General features: G+C 35.0%; 1 protein-coding gene across 3 annotated transcripts in view; it reads left to right on the top strand.

Moving 5' to 3' along the window:
• LOC143244137 (dipeptidyl peptidase 4-like) overlaps nt 1-22,707 on the top strand; it is a 334,696-nt gene that overhangs the window by 174,585 nt on the left and 137,404 nt on the right. Inside the window, exon 1 of one of the 3 annotated variants that reach the window (XM_076488297.1) lies at nt 3,992-4,184. The exons of the other annotated variants lie outside the window; for them this stretch is intronic. Within the exon in view, the coding sequence (XP_076344412.1) occupies nt 4,152-4,184 (33 nt within the window). The 5' untranslated portion in view covers nt 3,992-4,151. Of the gene's footprint in view, nt 1-3,991; nt 4,185-22,707 lie in introns of those variants that run through there. 3 annotated transcript variants of the gene reach the window in all.

Raw genomic sequence — 22,707 nt, 5'->3', positions numbered from 1 at the left:
TATGTAACAACAGATTTAGGTGTAATGCCGAAGTACAGTTTATAATCATGTAACACTACATCCAGTTGTCACATAACAACATACACAGTATTATGTAACAACAGATTTAGGTGTAATGCCGAAGTACAGTTTATAATCATGTAACACTACATCCAGTTGTCACATAACAACATACACAGTATTATGTAACAACAGATTTAGGTGTAATGCCGAAATACAGTTTATAATCATGTAACACTACATCCAGTTGTCATATAACAGAATATGCAAAGCCACGTAACAGCAAATACAGATACGATGTTACGGTACACGTTAGAATCATATAACGCTGTAATAAAATGTATATAAAAATATGCAGCGTCACGTAACAGCACATTCGGGCATAATGCCATATTACACCTTAAAATGATGTAACATTACAACCAAGTGCATTATGACAACATACACAGTTTAACGTAACAACACCTCCAGATATAATGTTACAGTACGGTAATGTAACTCTACATCCCATCGTTATGTAACAGTTCACTTAGGTAAAATGTGCTTGACATTCTGTAGCATTCAACGTCCAGAACGTGCAACGTTGTACTTTCGAGTCTGAAAACTATCAGCACTTCCGCAAGATTCACAAAAGTGTTCTGTTTCAAGAGTAAATAAAAACCAAAATTGAGAAATGGCAGATATTTTCATTTCTTGCTGTTGAAGTTCACGTGTCATGCTAGCCTAAAAAGTGCACAATTCTTCTCGTGATTCATGGTACATGCACGTTTCACTTACATCACGACAGTACAAACTCTAACGTTAAAAATACCTTATGTGACATTATTTTATCGTCTACTGACTGAATGACAGACAGTACACTATTGTACAATGGTGCGAATGGTTAAAACAGATGCCCCTCCCCAAAATGGCTTTCAGCCCTCTTTCGGGGAAATAATCAAATGTATTTTGACTATATTAATTATATTCTCGAAATGAATTTGCTAATCGTTTCGCTGTTTATACACAGTTGTAGTCTAACAATATATTCACGCAATATATTACAAATAATAGCCATACCTCTCTTCTGTCGCTTTAAAAATAAATGTTATTAATATTTTATAAGCTATAACTAGGAAACAGCCCATATTAAACTATTAAACTAACTTAACACAACTAATATATTTACAACTGAACAATCATTTGTTTCCTTGTTAATGAGCGCCTTACATCATCCATACTGACCTACTCCACGTTAGAAAGCAGACTTTCATACTGGGTCGAAAGACAGCCAAGGAAAGCAATCGATTCCCATTTCTAGGCCAGGTCTTGTCCGTCTGATGAGATGTACACAAGGAATTTAGCCCCAAGTGTTTATTCGCGATCCGTTGTAACGTTCACAACTATCGATGTAAGGTTTTCCAGCGAAGGACCTGAAACATTGCTACAAATTAGACCCTGTTTTATGTTTCATAGGATATTCGGAACGCTCAATAACTAAGAGACATGTTTTGAAATGGCTTATCTGGAGTATATTAAAGGTAGATAAATCCAGCAGATTGGTTCGCTTGATCTCCCAAAATTTACACGTTGTAGTTAATTTATCAAATCGTTCAACTAATTCACTCAGGTATATGAAGACTAAGCATAGACGTCAGGCTTTAAGCGCAATTTGCGCAATTTCTATTCGTGATATTAATATTGCTTTCAACGGGATAAAGTAAGAACTAAAACAACGCAATGAGTATAACATTCAGGGTTATTAACCATCGCTGAATTGTAACTAGTAGAAAACTAGCCTAATAGTAGTTTCCTGTAGTTTTCGATAAAACAATATAACTTATTCACTCAATTAAGTAAACTATTATGTGAATTACGTTTACAACAACTGTTCTTTACGTTAAATTAACGGCGTTAATCAATAAGTTTCTATTAACTAAATGGAGCCATTTAATACATCAAATTATATAGATGGATAGTTACCCAATGTACTTCCGTTGGGTCTCAAAGTGTTCTGTTTAAAGAGGAAATAAACACAAAATTAAGTGTAACAAGTATTTTTATTTATTGATTTTGAAGCTCATATATCATGTTGCTTTGTAGCCTATAGTGAGCATAATTCTTCTCGTGATTCATGACAAGCGCACGTTTTATTAATGTCACGATGCAACGTTAAGCGTCCTTTATGTGACGTCATTTTTTTTTGCTTACTGTCTGACAGACAACACACTACTGTAAAGTGGTGTGAGTGGTTAGTTAAAACAGGCGACCTTTCCATTATGTACTGAACGTACGTAAGATCCTTTGAGAGCATGAAGACACGCCTAGATTAACATATAATGTATTCCTATATAATCCATAAGCGAACTTATTAGACAAATGGATACAAACAAACTTGTACATGTGTTCACTCATCATTCGAAGGATAATGGTAGTTTTACTGTATTTGAATTACGCACTTCTCACTAAATGTTCTGTAAGGTATAAATACACACTTTACAAAGTGTTATAGCCACTTCTAGACATTGAAAACTTCCGATATTCGGGTTGAATGTGAGATATAAACGTCGATATGCTCTCAGCGACGCGTTAAACTGTATTTTGAAGTACTAATGCTAACTTTAGATGCTGGTTTCTTGTCGCTGTTAACAATTACCCCGTTAATGTTTTCATATCTTTCTGACTTTCACTAAATTTGTAGCTACTCAAGTCTTATTTTCTGTGTTGTTTTCTTACTTTCACTTTTATTTCAAAGTTTCATCATGGTAGGAATTTCATTTTCTGTTGTATTGAGTGCCGAATTGTGAATTCCAGGATCCAGTGTTCGCGTCCCGTTTAATACGAAATTGCGCTACGCCTTGAGTACATTATAAAACTGACGATCAAATCCCCCACTTTCAATCTCTCAAGTTTCGACCATCAGCGCCCCTCTCTACGTTATTTATATCAACGATTTTATCTTACTAGATGAAATAAACACACGCACAAACCTCCACGTTTGTGGGTGTTCTTTCAGCATCATGCTCCAATTAAAGCCCAATCCGAGTGCAATTCCTGTCCCACCATACATGCTCGCTCTTTCAGTTATAAGCATTTTATAATTCGTCGGTCAATCCCACTATTCGTTGGTAAAAGAGTAGTCCAAGAGTTGGCGGTCGGTGGTGATCACTAACTGTTTTTTTCTCTAATTTTTCACCGTTAAGTTTGGGACAGCTAACGCAGTTTGTCCTCGTGTAGCTTTGCACGAAGTTCTAAAAACAAGCATTCCTGATCCACTATAACAACACGAAACGCCAAACCTGAACAGAACTCATATAGACAGCACGTGTTTAACGTCAATGCATCACGTAAAGGTTTCGTCGTCACCGCACTCGTAGTTATGACATCACCAAATCACACGTCACATTAACGTTCGAAAGTAATCAAATTGCATAACATTTTAAGGTTCGACAAACACCCAAGCAAAACACATTAAAGCTTTGACAAAAACAGACAGTGTAACATATTAAATTTTTGGCGTCATCACACGAAACGGCACATTAGAATTTTGACATAATCATTTTGAATAACACATAGTAGTTGCGTATCACAATACCGCATAACACATTAGGTTTTGGTTTTATTAAAACATGTTCAATATTTTATATCCACACTACTTGCTACGACTGTTTCTATTACATGGTGAATGTTCTAGAAATCGTTTAGATACCGTTGCTATGGAAATATTAACACAATATTGTAAATTTTATTAACACTACTTGCGATTTTCTCCTATCCTTTGTTTCTTCTGGTAACTTCTTTTTTAAATAAGCTACTTTAATAAGATACACATTTTCCATAAACTACAGAATCAACAGAAACACATGGATACGTCCACGTCTATTCTACTACTCTTTTAAAACCTGAAGTAAAGAGCCCACCAAAATCTCTCCCCCCTCCAAACACATTAGTGACTCTCAGCTCTCTACTTAAGAATTTTGTCACGATCGCTAGCGACAGTCGTTGAAGCGACTCCTGGCTGGTTCGACCCTACAGTCGGTGAAGTGTAGACATAGTATAGATTGGATCGCGACCCAGCCCGCGTGAGCATTAGCTACAGAGGCTGTGCGATCAGTAGATTCGCTTGTTTCTGCTCTGAGACACCCGAGAGAAAACGCCATTATACTCAACCTATGGCAGACTCTTACCCGGCCTATGAAGATGAGGTAAAACCAACGTGGCTTTTCGTTCGTCTCAAATAGGATGTAGATTTTCTATTTCTTCTTTCTTAGAATTTGTGAGAGTTTTAACTTTAAAATATTGTATTATTTGTTTATTTCTTTTGCATTGTCATTTACTAATACAAAGAGTTCATTATTTCTTATTATATTGAGTTTTAAACACACAAAAACCGACAGTTTTTTGGCACGATGAAAGATAAAGTGTTTATTATAGATTATAGCAGATTAGATTTGGTAATACAGTTACCGTCAACAGGAGAAGTGTCTACAGTGTAGACGCTGCAAACTATCTCTTATCTTTAATAAATTCTTTATCTTTCATTGTGCCAAAAAAAAAAACACGTCGGTTTTTGTATTTTGTTTTGCTCGTAATGAAATGCTCGTGTTTGAAGTTCTTTTCAAATTCAAACATTCTATGACGGTTATACAGTCCTTTCTCACTCATATGCACACACATTCGGGTTCTATCCAACCCGTTTAGATTATCTCTCAAGACCTTCATTGTCAATCTTGACTTTACTTTTATAACTTTCTGCAAAAATGATACAATAAGAAAGTTCCAATAAAGCTTTATTTTCCTCGACTCCAACTGCTGCTGAGTAATTAATATAACACAGATGTCGCCAGTACTGACATCTGTCGTCCTAACTATACCATCTTCATGTCCTCATCTCGTGTCTCTCACTTCACTAGGTTTCACCACTTGCTTGTTGTCTGTTCGTAAGTTGAACGAGTCTGATAAATATAAAACGTTAAAAACAGTTTCAGTTGTGAGAAATCATTACGAAATATTCTCTATTGTACTTTAAGTATGAGTACCATGTAATGTAAGTCAGGTGTTCATATTTAAGTATCAGTACCATCAGTTGGATGTTCATATTTAAGTATCAGCACCATGTAAAGTATGTCAACTGTTCATATTTAAGTATCAGCACCATGTAAAGTAAGTCAGCTGTTCATATTTAAGTATGAGTACCATGTAAAGTAAGTCAACTGTTCATATTTAAGTATCAGTACCATCAGTTGGATGTTCATATTTAAGTATCAGCACCATGTAAAGTATGTCAACTGTTCATATTTAAGTATCAGCACCATGTAAAGTAAGTCAGCTGTTCATATTTAAGTATCAGTACCATCAGTTGGATGTTCATATTTAAGTATCAGTACCATCAGTTGGATGTTCATATTTAAGTATGAGTACCATGTAAAGTAAGTCAACTGTTCATATTTAAGTATCAGTACCGTCAGTTGGATGTTCATATTTAAGTATCAGTACCATCAGTTGGATGTTCATATTTAAGTATGAGTACCATGTAAAGTATGTTGTATGTTGATATTTAAGAATCAGAACCATGTAAAGTATGTCAGCTGTTCATAGTTAAGTATCAGTACCATCAGTTGGATGTTCATATTTAAGTATCAGCACCATGTAAAGTATGTCAACTGTTCATATTTAAGTATCAGCACCATGTAAAGTAAGTCAGCTGTTCATATTTAAGTATCAGTACCATGTAATGTAAGTCAGCTGTTCATATTTAAGTATGAGTACCATGTAAAGTAAGTCAGCTGTTCATATTTAAGTATCAGTACCATGTAATGTAAGTCAGCTGTTCATATTTAAGTATGAGTACCATGTAAAGTAAGTCAACTGTTCATATTTAAGTATCATGTAAAGTATGTCAGCTGTTCATAGTTAAGTATCAGTACCATCAGTTGGATGTTCATATTTAAGTATGAGTACCATGTAATGTAAGTCAGCTGTTCATATTTAAGTATCAGTACCATCAGTTGGATGTTCATATTTAAGTATCAGCACCATGTAAAGTAAGTCAGCTGTTCATATTTAAGTATCAGTACCATCAGTTGGATGTTCATATTTAAGTATGAGTACCATGTAATGTAAGTCAGCTGTTCATATTTAAGTATCAGTACCATCAGTTGGATGTTCATATTTAAGTATCAGCACCATGTAAAGTAAGTCAACTGTTCATATTTAAGTATCAGTACCATCAGTTGGATGTTCATATTTAAGTATCAGTACCATCAGTTGGATGTTCATATTTAAGTATGAGTACCATGTAAAGTAAGTCAACTGTTCATATTTAAGTATCAGTACCGTCAGTTGGATGTTCATATTTAAGTATCAGTACCATCAGTTGGATGTTCATATTTAAGTATGAGTACCATGTAAAGTATGTTGTATGTTGATATTTAAGAATCAGAACCATGTAAAGTATGTCAGCTGTTCATAGTTAAGTATCAGTACCATCAGTTGGATGTTCATATTCAAGTATCAGTACCATATAAAGTATGTTGTCTGTTGATACTTAAGTATCAGTACCATGTAAAGTATGTTGTATGTTGATATTTAAGAATCAGAACCATGTAAAGTATGTTGGCTGTTGATATTCAAGTATCAGTACCATGTAAAGTATGTTGGCTGTTGATATTCAAGTATCAGTACCATGTAAAGTATGTTGGCTGTTGATATTCAAGTATCAGTACCATGTAAAGTATGTTGGCTGTTGATATTCAAGTATCAGTACAATGTATAGTATGTTGGCTGGTCACATTTTAGTATCGGTAACAAGTAAATTATGTTGGCTGTTCTGTTCATATTTACGTATCAGTACCATGTATAGTATGTTGACTGTTTTTATTTAAGTATCAGTACCATGTAAAAAATGTCAGTTGTTCATATTCAAGTGTCAGTACCATGTAAATTAGTATGTTGGCTGTTCATATTCAAGTATCAGTACCATGTAAAGTAATACGATATTCATACTTAGTATCAGTGCCATGTAAAGTATGTTGGTTGTGCATACTTAAATATCAGAACCATGTAAAGTAATATGGCTGTTCATATATTAGTCGTCTTAAGTATTAATATCGTGTTGTTACGTTAACTATTAAATCACACGGTTTCCTATGGATTACGAGAACGTGTAATAAGACAACAAGTACCAACAATTATTCATTTCGTTTTTAAACTCAAGTGTCTCATACGAGAAACATGATGTAGGTTTTGAAAATGCAAATAGTTTTTTTATGTGGATAAAGAGAAACGTACAACCTTTTGTACAGTGAAGAAATACATGTGGAAGTTGTAGTGTGAAAATGATCTAAGAAAGTCGATACGTTGTTCTCTACTTTATTTTAAATTAAAGTGCTAATACCCATACCCGTCGTCTTGACACGTTTTTACTTCAAGTCGGTTTCTCGTCGTCACGAATCACGGAAAAACTACTGTATTTTGATTCTTTAGTAAATAACTCTGTAGTAAATGTTCCTAGTGGGTTCAAAAGACAACAGAATCGTTCGTTAATTTTCGTTATCAAACAATTCGCACTCGCTTTACTGTTTATTTTGTTGTTTAAGTTAATCCTATGATGCTATATGACTTTTATATTTTCGCGTACAAACCGTTTCAACTAAATCATTCGGGTTTTCTAAATCCAGTAATTTCGAATGTAGCGATACGATAGGTGAGTCTCCAGAGTACCACAGAGCATCGCTTTTTAAGGTTATGTCTCAGTGACATTGTTAGAATTTAATAACCATATCGGTACGTATATACGCTACAGTTTTTTTTATTACATTAAAGTTTTATTTCAAAACAATCAGTTTTAAAAGCACGCATATTCACGTGAAATTTTTTTCTAATCAGTTTCTTTGGGTCTTCTAGTTTATTGTATTGTTAAGGTTGGTCTTACTCTTTAAATAATACAAATAAAACATTTTTTTTTTCAAAACGTCATCCTTGAAGCAATTACTTTCATTAAGCTATTTTCTCCTTTGACCACCTCATGTTTCTAGACAAGAGTTCTTTCACTTGAACATTTGGGCATTGTCCAAACTTTTGACATAAAGCCACGATCTCTTCGGTAGATTCTATAATATTTGTGTAAGGAAGCACGCTATGCTAATATAATAATACGTAGGTAAACAACAGTTTATAAGCATAATGGGCCCGGCATGGCTAAGCGTGTTAAGGCATGCGACTCGTAATCGGAGGGTCGCAGGTTCGCATCCCCGTCGCGCCAAACATGCTCGCCCTTTCAGCCATGGAGGCGTTATAATGTGCCGGTCAATCCCACTATTCGTTGGTAAAAGAGTAGCCCAAGAGTTGGCGGTGGGTGGTGATGACTAGCTGCCTTCCCTCTAGTCTTACACTACTAAATTAGGGACGGCTAGCACAGATAGCCCTTGAGTAGCTTTGTGCGAAATTCAAAAACAAACAAACAAACAATAAGCATAATGAAGTGATTTTTTTTTAGGGGTAGAACATATTACGTGTTTCGACAGACCACTATTTTTTCGAAACATGTAACATGTCAACTCAAAGTATATATCACTTCGTTATATTAAACATGTAACATGTCAACTCAAAGTATATATCACTTCGTTATGTTAAACATGTAACATGTCAACTCAAAGTATATATCACTTCGTTATGTTAAACATGTAACATGTCAACTCAAAAAGTATATATCACTTCGTTATGTTAAACATGTAACATGTCAACTCAAAGTATATATCACTTCGTTATGTTAAACATGTAACATGTCAACTCAAAGTATATATCACTTCGTTATGTTAAACATGTAACATGTCAACTCAAAGTATATATCACTTCGTTATGTTAAACATGTAACATGTCAACTCAAAGTATATATCACTTCGTTATGTTAAACATGTAACATGTCAACTCAAAGTATATATCACTTCGTTATGTTAAACATGTAACATGTCAACTCAAAGTATATATCACTTCGTTATGTTAAACATGTAACATGTCAACTCAAAGTATATATCACTTCGTTATGTTAAACATGTAACATGTCAACTCAAAGTATATATCACTTCGTTATGTTAAACATGTAACATGTCAACTCAAAGTATATATCACTTCGTTATGTTAAACATGTAACATGTCAACTCAAAGTATATATCACTTCGTTATGTTAAACATGTAACATGTCAACTCAAAGTATATATCACTTCGTTATGTTAAACATGTAACATGTCAACTCAAAGTATATATCACTTCGTTATGTTAAACATGTAACATGTCAACTCAAAGTATATATCACTTCGTTATGTTAAACATGTAACATGTCAACTCAAAGTATATATCACTTCGTTATGTTAAACATGTAACATGTCAACTCAAAGTATATATCACTTCGTTATGCTTATAAGTCGTTGTTTACCAACTTATAAAATTTTAAGAATGTTGGAGTTTGGGTGAATTATGAAAACATCACTTGCTAAATAATTGTTCATTCGGTTTTCCATTAAACAAAAATTGTAATAGATTGAGAACTATTTTTTCTAAGCGTAGTCGGCATCGTGACGACGTTCATGTAGAATAAATAATCAATTAATTGTCGTTCATTGAAGGAAAGACGTATGATACCAAGTTACAATACACGAGTGACGGCACGGAGAAACAGCAACATACGGTTATGGCTCACAGATGAGACATTCGATTGTTAATGGGATCTGTGTCCTTTTTAAACTGTGTTTAGCGCCTGTTCACACTGGATCTTTTCTCCAGACTCAGTGTGGTGTGGTTTGTTTAGAGAAGTGTGAAAAATATAGCTCAATTGGCAAACGAACCGAAGGAGTTCACCAGCGAAAAGTGATCTCAGTTCGCGTGGCAAAAGGAGCTACGTTTGTTTCGCTTCGAACCTTGAGTGCCAATGTTGACAGGTTTTGGTGTAAACACAAGGAAGTGGGCCAGGAAAACGAAATCTAGTTCATTTCCAAACAAACTCGGTACGTTTGTACATAAGTCAATTATGAATAACTGATGCATTCATCAAAACGAACGAACTGGCTTGGAGCCGTTTGAAATAAAACCAATGTAAATACTGACTTTGTTAGGCATAAAAACAGAATATGAAAGTTATAATCCAACGTTGGTTGAGCCTCTTTGAATAATTTAAGTTTTACCGCAAATATTACAACTATCTTGTAACAAATGTTCCAAATGATTATTGTCTAACATTTTTTTCTATCGAACTCGTGTTTTTTATTTGCTCTTAAGTTAAAACATCATGTTCAATGTTTTTTATGTTTTGTCTATAAGTCAACACATGACAGACGAAACATTTATTATTTTAGTGAAGACTAAAAAAAAGAGCTTGCGTCTTCATACAAACGTAGCTGACTCAGTAGAAAACCTAACGACTGACGTTTCTTTGCCTTCAAGCTAAGCCCAGCTATCTCAGTAGAAAATCTAACAATTAACTAACGTTTCTTTGCCTTGAAACTAAACTTAACTGTATCAATAAAAAAGCCTAGAGATAACTAACGTTTCCTTGATTTAAAACTAAGCCTAACTGTCTTAGTAGAAAACCTAAGGATTAACTGACCCTCATTTGCCTTAAAACTAAGCCTAACTGTCTTAGTAGAAAACCTAAGGATTAACTGACATTCAGTTGCCTTAAAACTAAGCCTAACTGTCTCAATAGAAAACCTAAGGATTAACTGACCTTCATTTGCCTTAAAACTAAGCCTAACTGTCTCAGTAGAAAACTTAAGGATTAACTGACATTCATTTGCCTTAATACTAAGCCTAACTGTCTCAGTAGTAAACCTAAGGATTAACTGACCTTCATTTGCCTTAAAACTAAGCCTAACTGTCTCAATAGAAAACCTAGCGGTTAACTGACCTTCATTTACCTTAAAACTAAACCTGTCTCAGTATAAAACCTAACGATTAACTGACCTTTCTTTGTTTTAAAACTAAGCCTAACTGTATCAGTAGAAAACCAAAAGATTGACTGACGTTTCTTCCCCTTAAAACTATATCGGCTCTAGTCTCTCCTTAAAAGCTGAGCCTGGTTACATTTAATAATATCTGCTTGTTACACTATATTCTACTTTAGGCAAGTGATACTACTTTTAGATAATAATGTCTATTAGCAGCAACACAATTTTTTTTAGTTAGACAAGCAGATCTATAAAGAACCATGTCTGTTCTAACAGCGAACCCCCAAGTGGCACAGCGGTACGTATGCGGACTTAACAACGCTAGGAACCAGGTTTAAATACCTATAGTGTGCAGTGCGCAGATAGCCCATTATGTAGCTTTGTGCTTACTTACAAACACAACTAAGAGCGAATTCTATACTAATGCAAAAATCACCTCATCTGTATATATATATATATATACAAGATCTAAGTATCTGTCTGTTAAATGTAGAAAGTATATGTAGAGATATACAGCAAAATTATTATTTTAAAGAGTACGTTGGAGGAAGTCATTCGTTTTTTGCAATTCTATAATTTCATATCGATATCAACTTCGATCGATTTGTCTTCGTATGTGCAGTAAGGTCAATCTGATATAAAAATTATTAAAGATAAAAATGTTTTTTTCGTGAAGAATTCCACGAAAAAAAATGGGATCTTCTCCATTGAGTAATTGTAAGAAATGTTTCAAAGGTAAGAGCATGAACGAGAAAAACAAACATAAAAAGAGGAATATGTTTGAGTATATGTGTGTTGTTATTCAGTTTATATACGTGTTTTGCTGTTCTTTTCATAATGATATTATATTCATACATGATTTTATTGTGTCTTGTGAAATAAGTTAGTTTTAATTTAAATGAGTATTTCCCCTTTCACAAGACTTATAGGAATTTAAATTGTCAAAAAAACTTTCAATTCCGTAGGAATTTTTCCTTGCCTTCAGTAAAATGACAAGGAACAGTGGCATTCAGCAAAAGAAAAACCAGTGGCTACTTAACGAATCTGAGGGTTATAATGTGTTGGATGCAACTATTGCATCAAAAACCACAGTGTTTTACCAACAATACATTGCATACCATATCCTTTGCTTAAAAAAATAAACGCAATGTATCTTTTTTTACTGAAATAATACGTGAAATGAGAAAAGACGGTTGTAAACGGCCAACTAGACAATCATATTGTTTACACGCTCTGACACCAGGGAATGGGTGTACTGCATATTGGCATTTATTTATCCCAATTTACGCTCGGCATGGCAAGGTGGGTTAAGACGTCCGACTCATAATTTGAGGGGCGCGGGTTCGAATCTCCGTCGCACCAAACATGCTCGCCCTTTTAGCCATGGGGATGTTATTTAGTGACGGTCAATCCCACTATTCGTTGGTAAAAGAGTAGCCAAAGAGTTGGTGGTGAGTGGTGATGACTAGTTGCCTTCCCTCTGGTCTTACACTGCTAAATTAGGGACGGCTAGCGCAGATAGCCCTCGTGTAGCTTTGTGCAAAGTTCAAAAATAAAACAAACCGATGTGTTAATGCTGAAAATTGTACGTATGTTTTCCTACGAGCTCGAATTTTTTTAACCTTTGTTCAGTCTTTGGTTGTATTTGTTTCCAGGATCGATCGAGTGATTATTTTTACTACAAACGATCTAATTTAAGTATGTTCTGGAAGTAATATCTTTGTATCATTTGACAGTGATACCATTGTGGCTGTGACTTTTAACATTGATACTTTTGTAGTTTTCTGGCAGTGATACCATTGTGATTGTGTCTTCTGGTACTGATACCTTTGTGTCTTCTGACGTTCATACCTTTGTGGTTTTGTCTTCTTTACGCCTTCGATAGTGATACCTTTGTGTCATTGACAGTGATATCATGATGTCTTCTGAAGTGATATCATTGTGGTTGTATCTCCTAACTGCAAAACTGTTGTAATCTTGCTGTAGTTGCACAGTTCATTTTACAACCTGATGTGGAGTCTCTGGTGAGTGTTTAAGGAACAGAACATCATATGCTGTTACCTTACAGTGTTTTCATTAGTCGAAGTTGTAGTCTATGTTAATACTTGTAGAAACAGAAAACCATTTGTTTTTTAATAAATCTGATACTGTGTTAAGAAGACATCAGATGATTAACGTGTACATAATGTTAAACTAATTACAGATACGTATATCTTAACTAACGATATTAAACCACAACTTGCATTAACTTTTTCATGTAAGAAAATCGTTTACCCGAAAAGTTCTTTTTATCCTTATAAAGCCTTTAACCAACTAATTATCAGATTATGTCATTTATGTCGTCTTCCTGTCTTCAATTAGTTGGTTTACACTTACATTCTTATTCTCTCATTCTGTGATCTGTACAGCACCATTATCCCTCACAATAATATGTTCTGCGTAACGAACTTACCATGTGTCTTTATTACAACCTCGTGATACCCGAAACCTCGTGAGACCCGAGTTTCTTGTTGTCTTTCTCTATTAGGAAGAGTTTCTACGTTGTCGTATGGACCCTTGGCAACTAGTTAGTTAAAGTTTGGAGTTTTAATATAGTGAACTTTTACAGTAGATTATTTTGTACACTGAACGTTTTATTAACTTATCAGAGTTTGAGAAGACAAACTTATCTTCTTTACTGAGTTTGTTTAAATAAGTCGTGACTGTTTACAGAAACTTTACTATTCATGAATCTTTGTTATCAAGACAGACATGACGAGAGAAAACAAGTTTCCCAAGACTAGATATGGAGTGATAGATAGATAGGATTTCATCAGCGGGCGGTTGGATAAATAAATAGGGAAACGATTTTATTATGGTTAAATGTATAATAGAATCTTCTTTCCATCCTACTTAGTAAGCAAATATTTACTGTGCGTGGTCTGGTGATTTTATATGTTGTCAGAAATTCAAGTTTCCTCCTGCAGTCTTCACGTGGTACTTAACTTCCTAACAATTAGCTTACTCCACTTTACTCAAAAATCTGTTACGTTATAAATTTCTGGCAACTTTCCAATAACACTGGTATAGTCTTCCAGAACCTTCCTCGCTTTTATACCTTGAGCAACGCACACACACAAACATTCCAAAAGTGAGCTTGAAGTTTTCAATATTTTCCATCATTACGTACGTAACGCACTTTAAGTACTTAAAATTTTATATATTTACCTAATATAAATGAAGGTACAGGCTGGTAAGTAGCAATACGGTTAGTGCAAGCTAGGGCTCAGGTATGTATTAATACTCCTTCGTTCCTATATACTGCTTCGGAGTTATTTCACCTTCCCTGCCATGTTTAACATTCATCTCTCGGAAGAAGAAATCGCAATTATATTTAAGGCCACATTCGTCAAAGAGATAAGCTTGAAAATGCATTCACAATTTCCTTGTTTCTTGCATAACTTTGCAAAAAATAATAATAAATAAGGGTTATTACCAGATAGCCCTCCCTAATTATCTATTAATACATGAAAAAGAAGGCAACTAATGGTCAGCATCCCACAGTGTCACTTTATGACCTAATTACAGCCGAGAATTGCAGAAAAAAAAGAGAAGATTTTGAGGCAACGGGTCGCAAACCTTGAACTCTCAGATTGACTTCCGGGCACGATAGTTACTAAGCTATGCCCAGTTATTTAAGCAGTGTTTTCTCTGATCAGTCCAACTAGCCCAGTGGTATAGATCATAACCCAGTGAAAATTTACATGAGCTTAAAGCTTTATATTCAAAAACGATTTCAAGTTTCACTCTCAAACGTAGGGTGCATTGATTCATCGCGTTCTTTGAATTAGCAGTTAGCAAACCAAAAACGCGAATCTGTTACTATGTTTTTAGGTAATCCCGTTTGTTTTCCGATAATTTTCGCAGTTTTGCTTTTTTAAAATTCAGAAGTTTGCGCTCAGTATAAGAAGGTCAGATGCCAATAACTTCTACACGAGAACACTCGTTTCATTACACTAACTCGAAGAGCTCTCTCGTCACTTAACTGCAAATGATCGATAAAAGAAAACGGTGAACCAGTATGTTTTCTTATTTCTTATATCTTAAGCAGCGCTTTTTATAGGTCGTAATTGCAAATACTGAACAGTCTAAAAGAAAAAAACAACTTTTCATTTATTTCGTTGTTATATTACTTGAGAAACTAATGGAAAATATGTAAATTTTTAACCAATACTCTGTAATAGTGTGTGTGGGAGACTTGAAAAAGTTACATTTTTGGTAGCCATCTATGGTGCGTTAAAACATAAACTACTAAATATTTTTGTATGCATCATAATACAGTTTATTAATTGTTTGTTTGAAGTTAAGCACAAAGCTACACAATGGGCTATCTGTGCTATACCCACTACGAGTATCGAAAGCCAGTTTCTAGCATTATAAGCCCGCAAACATACTGCTGTTCCACTGATGAAACTTTTTGTTCTCATTATCAGTGGTTTATGCGATTACCTAAGTTTGTTAACTAGCAACTGTTACTTATTAGATGCTAATTACGTAGGGGATTCAATGCCCGTGGTGAGCAGAGCACAAATATCTCATTGTGTAGCTTTGTTCTTAGCTTCAAACAGACAAAATACTAATTACTAAATATTTTTGTCCTGAGTTTCGGATGCCAGTCTTCTGCTGTATTCTGGAAAGTTCTGAGAAGAACCTTTTCTCTGTTGGTAGTGGCCAAGATTCGATCCTCGATTTATTCGATGGAAGCTAGTTCCTTACAACGGAAATTTTTGCAATAAAAATTACGGTCGTCAGATAGAGAACGACCGGAGACGCTGTCATGGACTCCAACGATGTGGTGGACTTCAGAATTGTTTGGATGTCTACCAAAGTGGTGACATAAAGAATCTCTGGATTTCATTATGGAAGGGAGAGAGTGGTCTTATTTGTGAATTTTAATTAATATTAATTTCCGATCAGAGCAGGTTATGTACACAAAGCTAAATTAAAAATCAACCTGGCAATTAGTGTAGTTAACTAAATATAATTTTCTTACGTTCCTGAAGTAAAAATTAAAATGCACTGTTTCACCCTTTGAGTGCCCTCGCTATTAATTATATTTTCAACCGTAATCCCACTAACATCTAAAGAGGCTCAGCCATATTAGGAAATTCAGAATACTCTTAAATACACGTGTTCAGCTAACAATGTAAAACTGTATCTCTATTAAAAAATATAATAATACAATTACAATATGATAAGTAATAACATTCGATAAATTAAACAGTCTAGCCAAAACATTTAATAAAAGTAACAATAAATAAGTAGTAAAGCATATTTCTCTGGTTGTAGGTATGTGTTTTGGCTAACCTTGGTTTTACACTTAATAAACTTTCTACAGATTATCTTAACCGTCGTTTACTTAAAATATGTTACGGTGTGTCTCTGGCGTTAGGGCAGACGCTTCTATTTGTTTGTTTTGGAATTTCGCGCAAAGCTACACGAGGTCTATATGCGCTAGCCGTCCCTACTTTAGCAGTGTAAGAGTAAAGTGAAGGAAGCTAGTCGTCACCACCCATCGCCAACTCTTGAGCTACTCTTTTATCGCCGAATAGTGGGATTGAGCGTAACATTATAACGCCCCCACGGCTGAATGGGCGAGCATATATGGTAGCTTGTATTAATGTGATACTTTTTTAAAATGCTATAAAGAATAGTGGCTTGTATTAATGTGATACGTTTTAAAATGCTATAAAGAATAGTGGCTTGTATTAATGTGATACGTTTTAAAATGCTATAAAGAATAGTTCCTTGTATTAACGTGATACGTAATAAAATGATATAAATAACAGTGACATGTGATAATTTGATACGTAATACAATGGTATAAATGACAGGGAATATAAAGAAAAAATAGAAGGTTGCGGGTTCGAATCCCTTCAAATTACGAGTCGAACGGCTTAACCCACTTGGCCATGCCAGGCCTCGGGAGCTTCTTGTTAGAAGAATCAACAAATAATTAAGGTATCTATACGCATATTTCTTTAGCACGTACAGTTGTTAATATAATGTTTGGATATAGATGGTATCTTGGTAGTTATGTTTTGTGTTGTATGTGTTTTTTTCATAACAAAGCCACATCGGGCTATCTGCTAAGCCCACCGAGGGGAATCGAGTCCCTGATTTTAGCGTTGGAAATCCCTAGATTTACCGCTGTACTAGCGAGGGGCATTTTTTGTTGTATTATCTATGTTCTAACGTAGTCTGTTAACGTTATTTTATTTCTATATGATAATAATCTAACTCTATCTTGAAACATAGATTTTATTAGTTTTCTGAGTTATTTTGTGATATGCTAACACGCTCAGTCAACCCGGTACAGGCCCGGCACGGCCAGGTGGTTAAGGCACTAGACTCGTAATCTGAGGGTCGCGGGTTCGAATCCCATCACAACAAACAAGCTCGCCCTTTCAGCCGTGGGGCATTATAATGTGACGGTAACTCCCACTGTTTGTTGGTAAAAGAGTAGCCCATGAGTTGGCAGTGGATGGTGATGACTAGCTGCTTTCCCTCTCGCCTTACAATGTCAAATTAGGAATGGCTTGCGCAGATAGCTCTCGTGTAGCTTTGCGCGAAATTAAGAAAATAAACAAACAAATCAACCCGGTATAGAATTAAACAAAGCAAAGTATATATCTCTTGGACACACTCGTAGAGTTGATTGAAGACCTAAATGTGGAAACCTCCGTCGAGTGTATGATGTTCCAGTTCTTTATTAAAGAAACTCGGTATAGACTTGTGGTCACTGTCAGCATAAAAACGGTCCTTCTCAGGACTTCAAGAGTCACGTCAATTAACCAAACCTTTGACACATTAATAACATTTCTTTTGCAAAGAGTTCATACAAAACAACTTAGTTTATAGCACATTGCTTAATAATTTTTGATATAATTTTCATCTAAGACATATTGATGACTGTTTTTACAAGTTTATCTGACATTTAGTTTGCTTATTTTATTGTTATTAGGCATAAAGCAACGGTCCGGCATGGCCAGGTGATTAGGGCTCTCGACTTGTAGCCTGAAGTTCCAGGGTTTGAATCCCTGTTACACCAAACATGCTCGGCCTTTCAGCAGGGAGGGCGTTATAACGTGACTCTCAATCCCACTATTTGTTGGTAAAAAGAACAGCCCAAGGGTTGGTAGTGATGACCAGCTGCCTTCCCTCTAATCTTACACCATAAAATTAGGGATAGCTAGCGCATATAGCCCTCGTGTAGCTCCGTGCGAAATTCAGCAAACAAATAAAAAACATTAAGCTAATGTAATGATGAGTTATCTGTGCTATATCCACCACACATACCAAAACCCAACTTTTAATGTTACAACTTTACCAAACTGGGCTACTGAGGAGGGGCGACTTCAGTCTACGTCACATTAATGACACCTTTTTTTTGCTGCTATTGGTTTAACATTTCGTTTCTGGACTTGTTATTGGTTTGGTTTCTTTTGAATTTCGCGCAAAGCTACACTAGGGCTATCTGCGTTAGCTGTCCCTAATTCAGCAGTGTAAGACTGGAGGAAAGGCAGCTAGTCATCAACACTCACCGCCAACTCTTGGGCTACTCTTTTACCAACGAATAATGGGATTGACCGTCACGTTATGACGCCCCCACGACTAAAAGAGCGAGCATGTTTGGTGTGACGGGGATTCGAATCCGCGACTCTCGGATTACGACTCGAGTGTCTTAATCACCTCGCCATGCCAGGTCGACTTGTTATTTATTAATATGTCCACCATAAGGCTATTATACCTTCTACATGTTTTTGTATTGAGTGTATTATAAAGTTATATAAGGTGAGGTTATTAAACGACCTATATAAACGCTGTGACGATGGTGTCGTGTTTATTAAATGAACTTTCGATAGATCCTGCCTCCAGGAACTCTAGTTTAATCTTTTCGTCTTTCTATCATTTTTATTCCCAAGTGTTCTTGAAGACCAACTACTTCAGCACGAGCTTGTTGTGGAAATTGTAACGTGATTTGTATTCCCTTACATGACGAGATAGTTGCCCGGATGTAGAGATATTAGCTCTACCAGTGCATGTAAATAAGCTCGTGAAATACTTACTTATCGCTTTAGATGAACAAACGCTTCAGTGGCTGACTTTTATTATATTATTTTACACAAGCTAGAAGCTTTAATGATTTAACAAAGTTATTTTTACTTCAGTAATATTTTGTTTAAAACGTCACTTTCAGCACATAATGAAGTTACAAGATGAGTCGTTTTACTATTTATGTCTCAAAATGAGGAAGGTGCCATTTGTTATTTGGAGCCTTGAGGTGATGTTCAAGTCACGTATATTAACATATATCCTCTAAAACGTTATACACTTTATCTTTTGATTTCAACACGTGTACAATGTTACCTCCGTAGTTTGTTTGTTTTAAGTTTCGCGCAAAGCTATACGAGGGCTATCTTTGCTAGCCATCCCTAATTTTGCAGCGTAAGACTAAAGAAAAAATAGATAGTGATCAACACCCACAGCCAACTCTTGGGATACTTTTTTACCAACGAATAGTGGAACTGACTGAACGTTATAAAGCCCTACTGGCTGAGAGGTCGAGCATGTTTGGTATGACAGGGATTCGAACCCATGACCCTCAGGTTACGAGTAGAGCGATCCTAACCAACTGTTCATGTCTGGTCACCTCAATATTAGGTCAGTTTTACAACGAAAAACTTCTACTTGCTGTTCGTTAAAATTCATAAAAAAAGAACTGATTGTTGTAATTAGAGTGCTTTATCGGCTTATAGCATGTTCACCTATAACAAGTGTAGTAATTAAAATTCCATTCTAACAAAGAGTAGTTTACTACACAAAATAACTATCGATTATTGACCGAAAACTAATTGTCTTGTTTCGTTTGTATTCTCTGCTTATTTTCTTAATACTCGCAGTTTTAGATCTGTCGTAGTTACAGAATGGGAATATGAGAGCAAACTATTATATTTCTCATGTTTTCATGGTTTTGAAAGCACATTCTCACGTAACTTGACCCTGCCGGCGACTGAAAATGTAAAAAATACATTAAAAGCAATTGATTCATTTTTCAGTAAACGTAATTTAATAATAAAAAAAAAAAAAAGAAACGAACGCAATAATATGAAGCATTTATTAAGCATTTCGTAATCTTCAAAATTCCATCTTCAATAAACTAGAGGTACAATAGATAATTGTAATTAATTCAACAGAAATGCGTTATAATTTGTAATATATAAGAAGTTGGCAATTTGAATACAAAAAAGCGAACTAGGGAAAATAAAAATTTTGTACTGCAAACGAAATAGTTAAATTAAAATATATTTCAATCATGTTGATAATATTTATAATTTAGAGACAGTGGAAGAGTTTTTATTTATTTATAAGAAGAATTTTTATTTATCACGTTCTCAGTCGTGTGCCCTCTAGTGGCACAACAGTACCATGTTTATCAGTTGAGCGAATTTTAAGTTTGGAAAGATAAATAGGATGCCCTGATTTTTTATTATGGAAGAAGATAGAGGAGGTGGGAGGGTTTGATTTTTTTCCTAGTTTTTAATAGATGTGTTAATGTGTTTAAATGCTCACAACATTTAGTTTCACCAATCTTTATAGTTTTAGTACGTGTATGGTGAGATGTGACCAATAGACAGTCAGCACACGATATTTGTGGCGGGAAAAAATTTTAGTCAAACATGAGGCTTAAAAATATATTTCAGGTCAACATGGAGGTAGTAGGTGTTATATAATTTTTTAAGCACTTCGTGATAAGGGAACACTGTATTCCAAGATACCGTAAACAGGTGGATAAAGATGACTTGACAAATATATTAATTGAGAGTAAACAATTTTCTCCAAGAAGTGCTTAGGGTAACGGTTTCGAAAAATAATGCTTTGTATGGAAGAAATGGCAATATAGGAAAGGGTATGGTTGTATCTAGTAGACAGATAATAATATGTTTGAAAGAGAAGGGTTATAAAGCTATGAAACTGAATTTAAAGTCCAATAAATGTGTTTTTCAACAGACAAAAGTTTTAAAGCCGTTAACAAAAAAAATCTAAAATTAGATGTAGTTTTTCATCTTAATTTCATGAGTGAAGTGTATAGAAGAGTATTTTAAACTAACGGCCTACCACTAGTACAGCGGTATGTCTACGGATTTACAACACTAAAATCAGGGGTTCGATTCCCCTCGGTGGTCTCAGCAGATAGCCCGATGTGGCTTTGCTATAATAAAACACATAAACTCACACTTAAACTAAGATACTCATGGTGGAAGATAAGGAACGAATCATCAACGTATCTGCAGAGAAAAGGTTCGTCAATCCAGTTCTGTTCTTGGTGGAAAAAGGAATATGTTCGTAAAATACGTCATCTGCTCATATAGAGTATTGTTAAAGAGGAGAAGAAAATCTTTAGTAGAAAGCCCAAGTAAAGTATTAACAGTAATATTCTTAGCAAAGAAATTAGAGAATGCAATATTATTTTTAACCAATATTTCCCTGGATAAGGCTTTTTAAAATGCTGCATTATTTCCTCTACAGTATTATAAAGATACCACACCGAAACTTCTTTAAATATTGCAATGTTTTTGTTACAATGTTATAAGAAGCGATACCGACACTTTTTAAATGCTCCAATGTTCCCTGTAAAATGTTATAGAAACCATACCGAAATCTGTTGACGTTTTGTATCATTTGGAAACGATTCCAGCAGACACATCATAAACATCTTTGTTAAATCAGTGATGTGTTTGAAGTTATAATCAAAAAACGTTTTGTCAAATTTCTTGTTTGGCATATATCACAGCACCGTCAAACTGTGACATTATAAGTTGGCACTTTTCTAAAATTAACTTCGTTTACAGAATGAATCCGTGTGTTTTATGAAACGAAAAACAATTTATAAAGAGTTCAGTGTATTTAAAACAAATCTTTTATATTACTTTTTTTTTGCTATTCATAAAGTTTACCAACGTATCAACTTTAATAAAACCTGTAGTACTTCTATTGGTCATTAGCTATGACGTGTCAACTTCAATAAGTGCTAATGTACATCCTTAATTAGATAATTTTGCAATTACATTAAATAAGGGGAAAGCAATGATATTCATTTTCGTCATGAAAAGGATATCATCTCTTGTTTGTTTGTTTGGGAATTTCGCAGAAAGCTACTCGAGGGCTATCTGTGCTAGCCGTCCCTAATTTAGCAGTGTAAGACTAGAGGGAAGGCAGCTTCATCACCACCCACCGCCAACTCTTGGGCTACTCTTTTACCAACGAATAGTGGGATTGACCGTCACATTATACCATGGGAGGGCGAGCATGGTTAGCGCGACGCGGGCACGAACCCGCGACCCTCGGTTTACGAGTCGCACGCATTACGCGCTAGGCCATGACCATCTCTTGATATTTTGAAGCTTACTAATCACGTGATAGCTCTTTAAGAACAATAGAATCTTAATCAAACACAGCTGTCTGGTAATATATAAAGTACTTTAGCTATATAATATACATAATATATGTTTCATTTTCCCGTCATATCGTGCAATTGCGAGAATAGAAATGTTAACGTTGGACAAGAGGAGATCATCTGGTAACGAACATTTTAACGTTACTTACATTCTTGTTTTAAGCCCATAAGTTGAAAGATGGAGCACCGTATTACGTATTGGCTATACATTTCCTCGAGGTTGAAATGACATGCTCTAAACCGTAACTGCATTAGATCTTGTTTGTTGAATAATCTCCACTGCTTTCTGAT

Source organism: Tachypleus tridentatus, chromosome 1 (genome assembly GCF_004210375.1).
Source record: "Tachypleus tridentatus isolate NWPU-2018 chromosome 1, ASM421037v1, whole genome shotgun sequence".
NCBI lineage: Eukaryota > Metazoa > Arthropoda > Merostomata > Xiphosura > Limulidae > Tachypleus > Tachypleus tridentatus.
The sequence above is the reverse complement of the archived record's forward strand: the minus strand, read 5'-3'. Positions and strand labels throughout refer to the sequence as shown.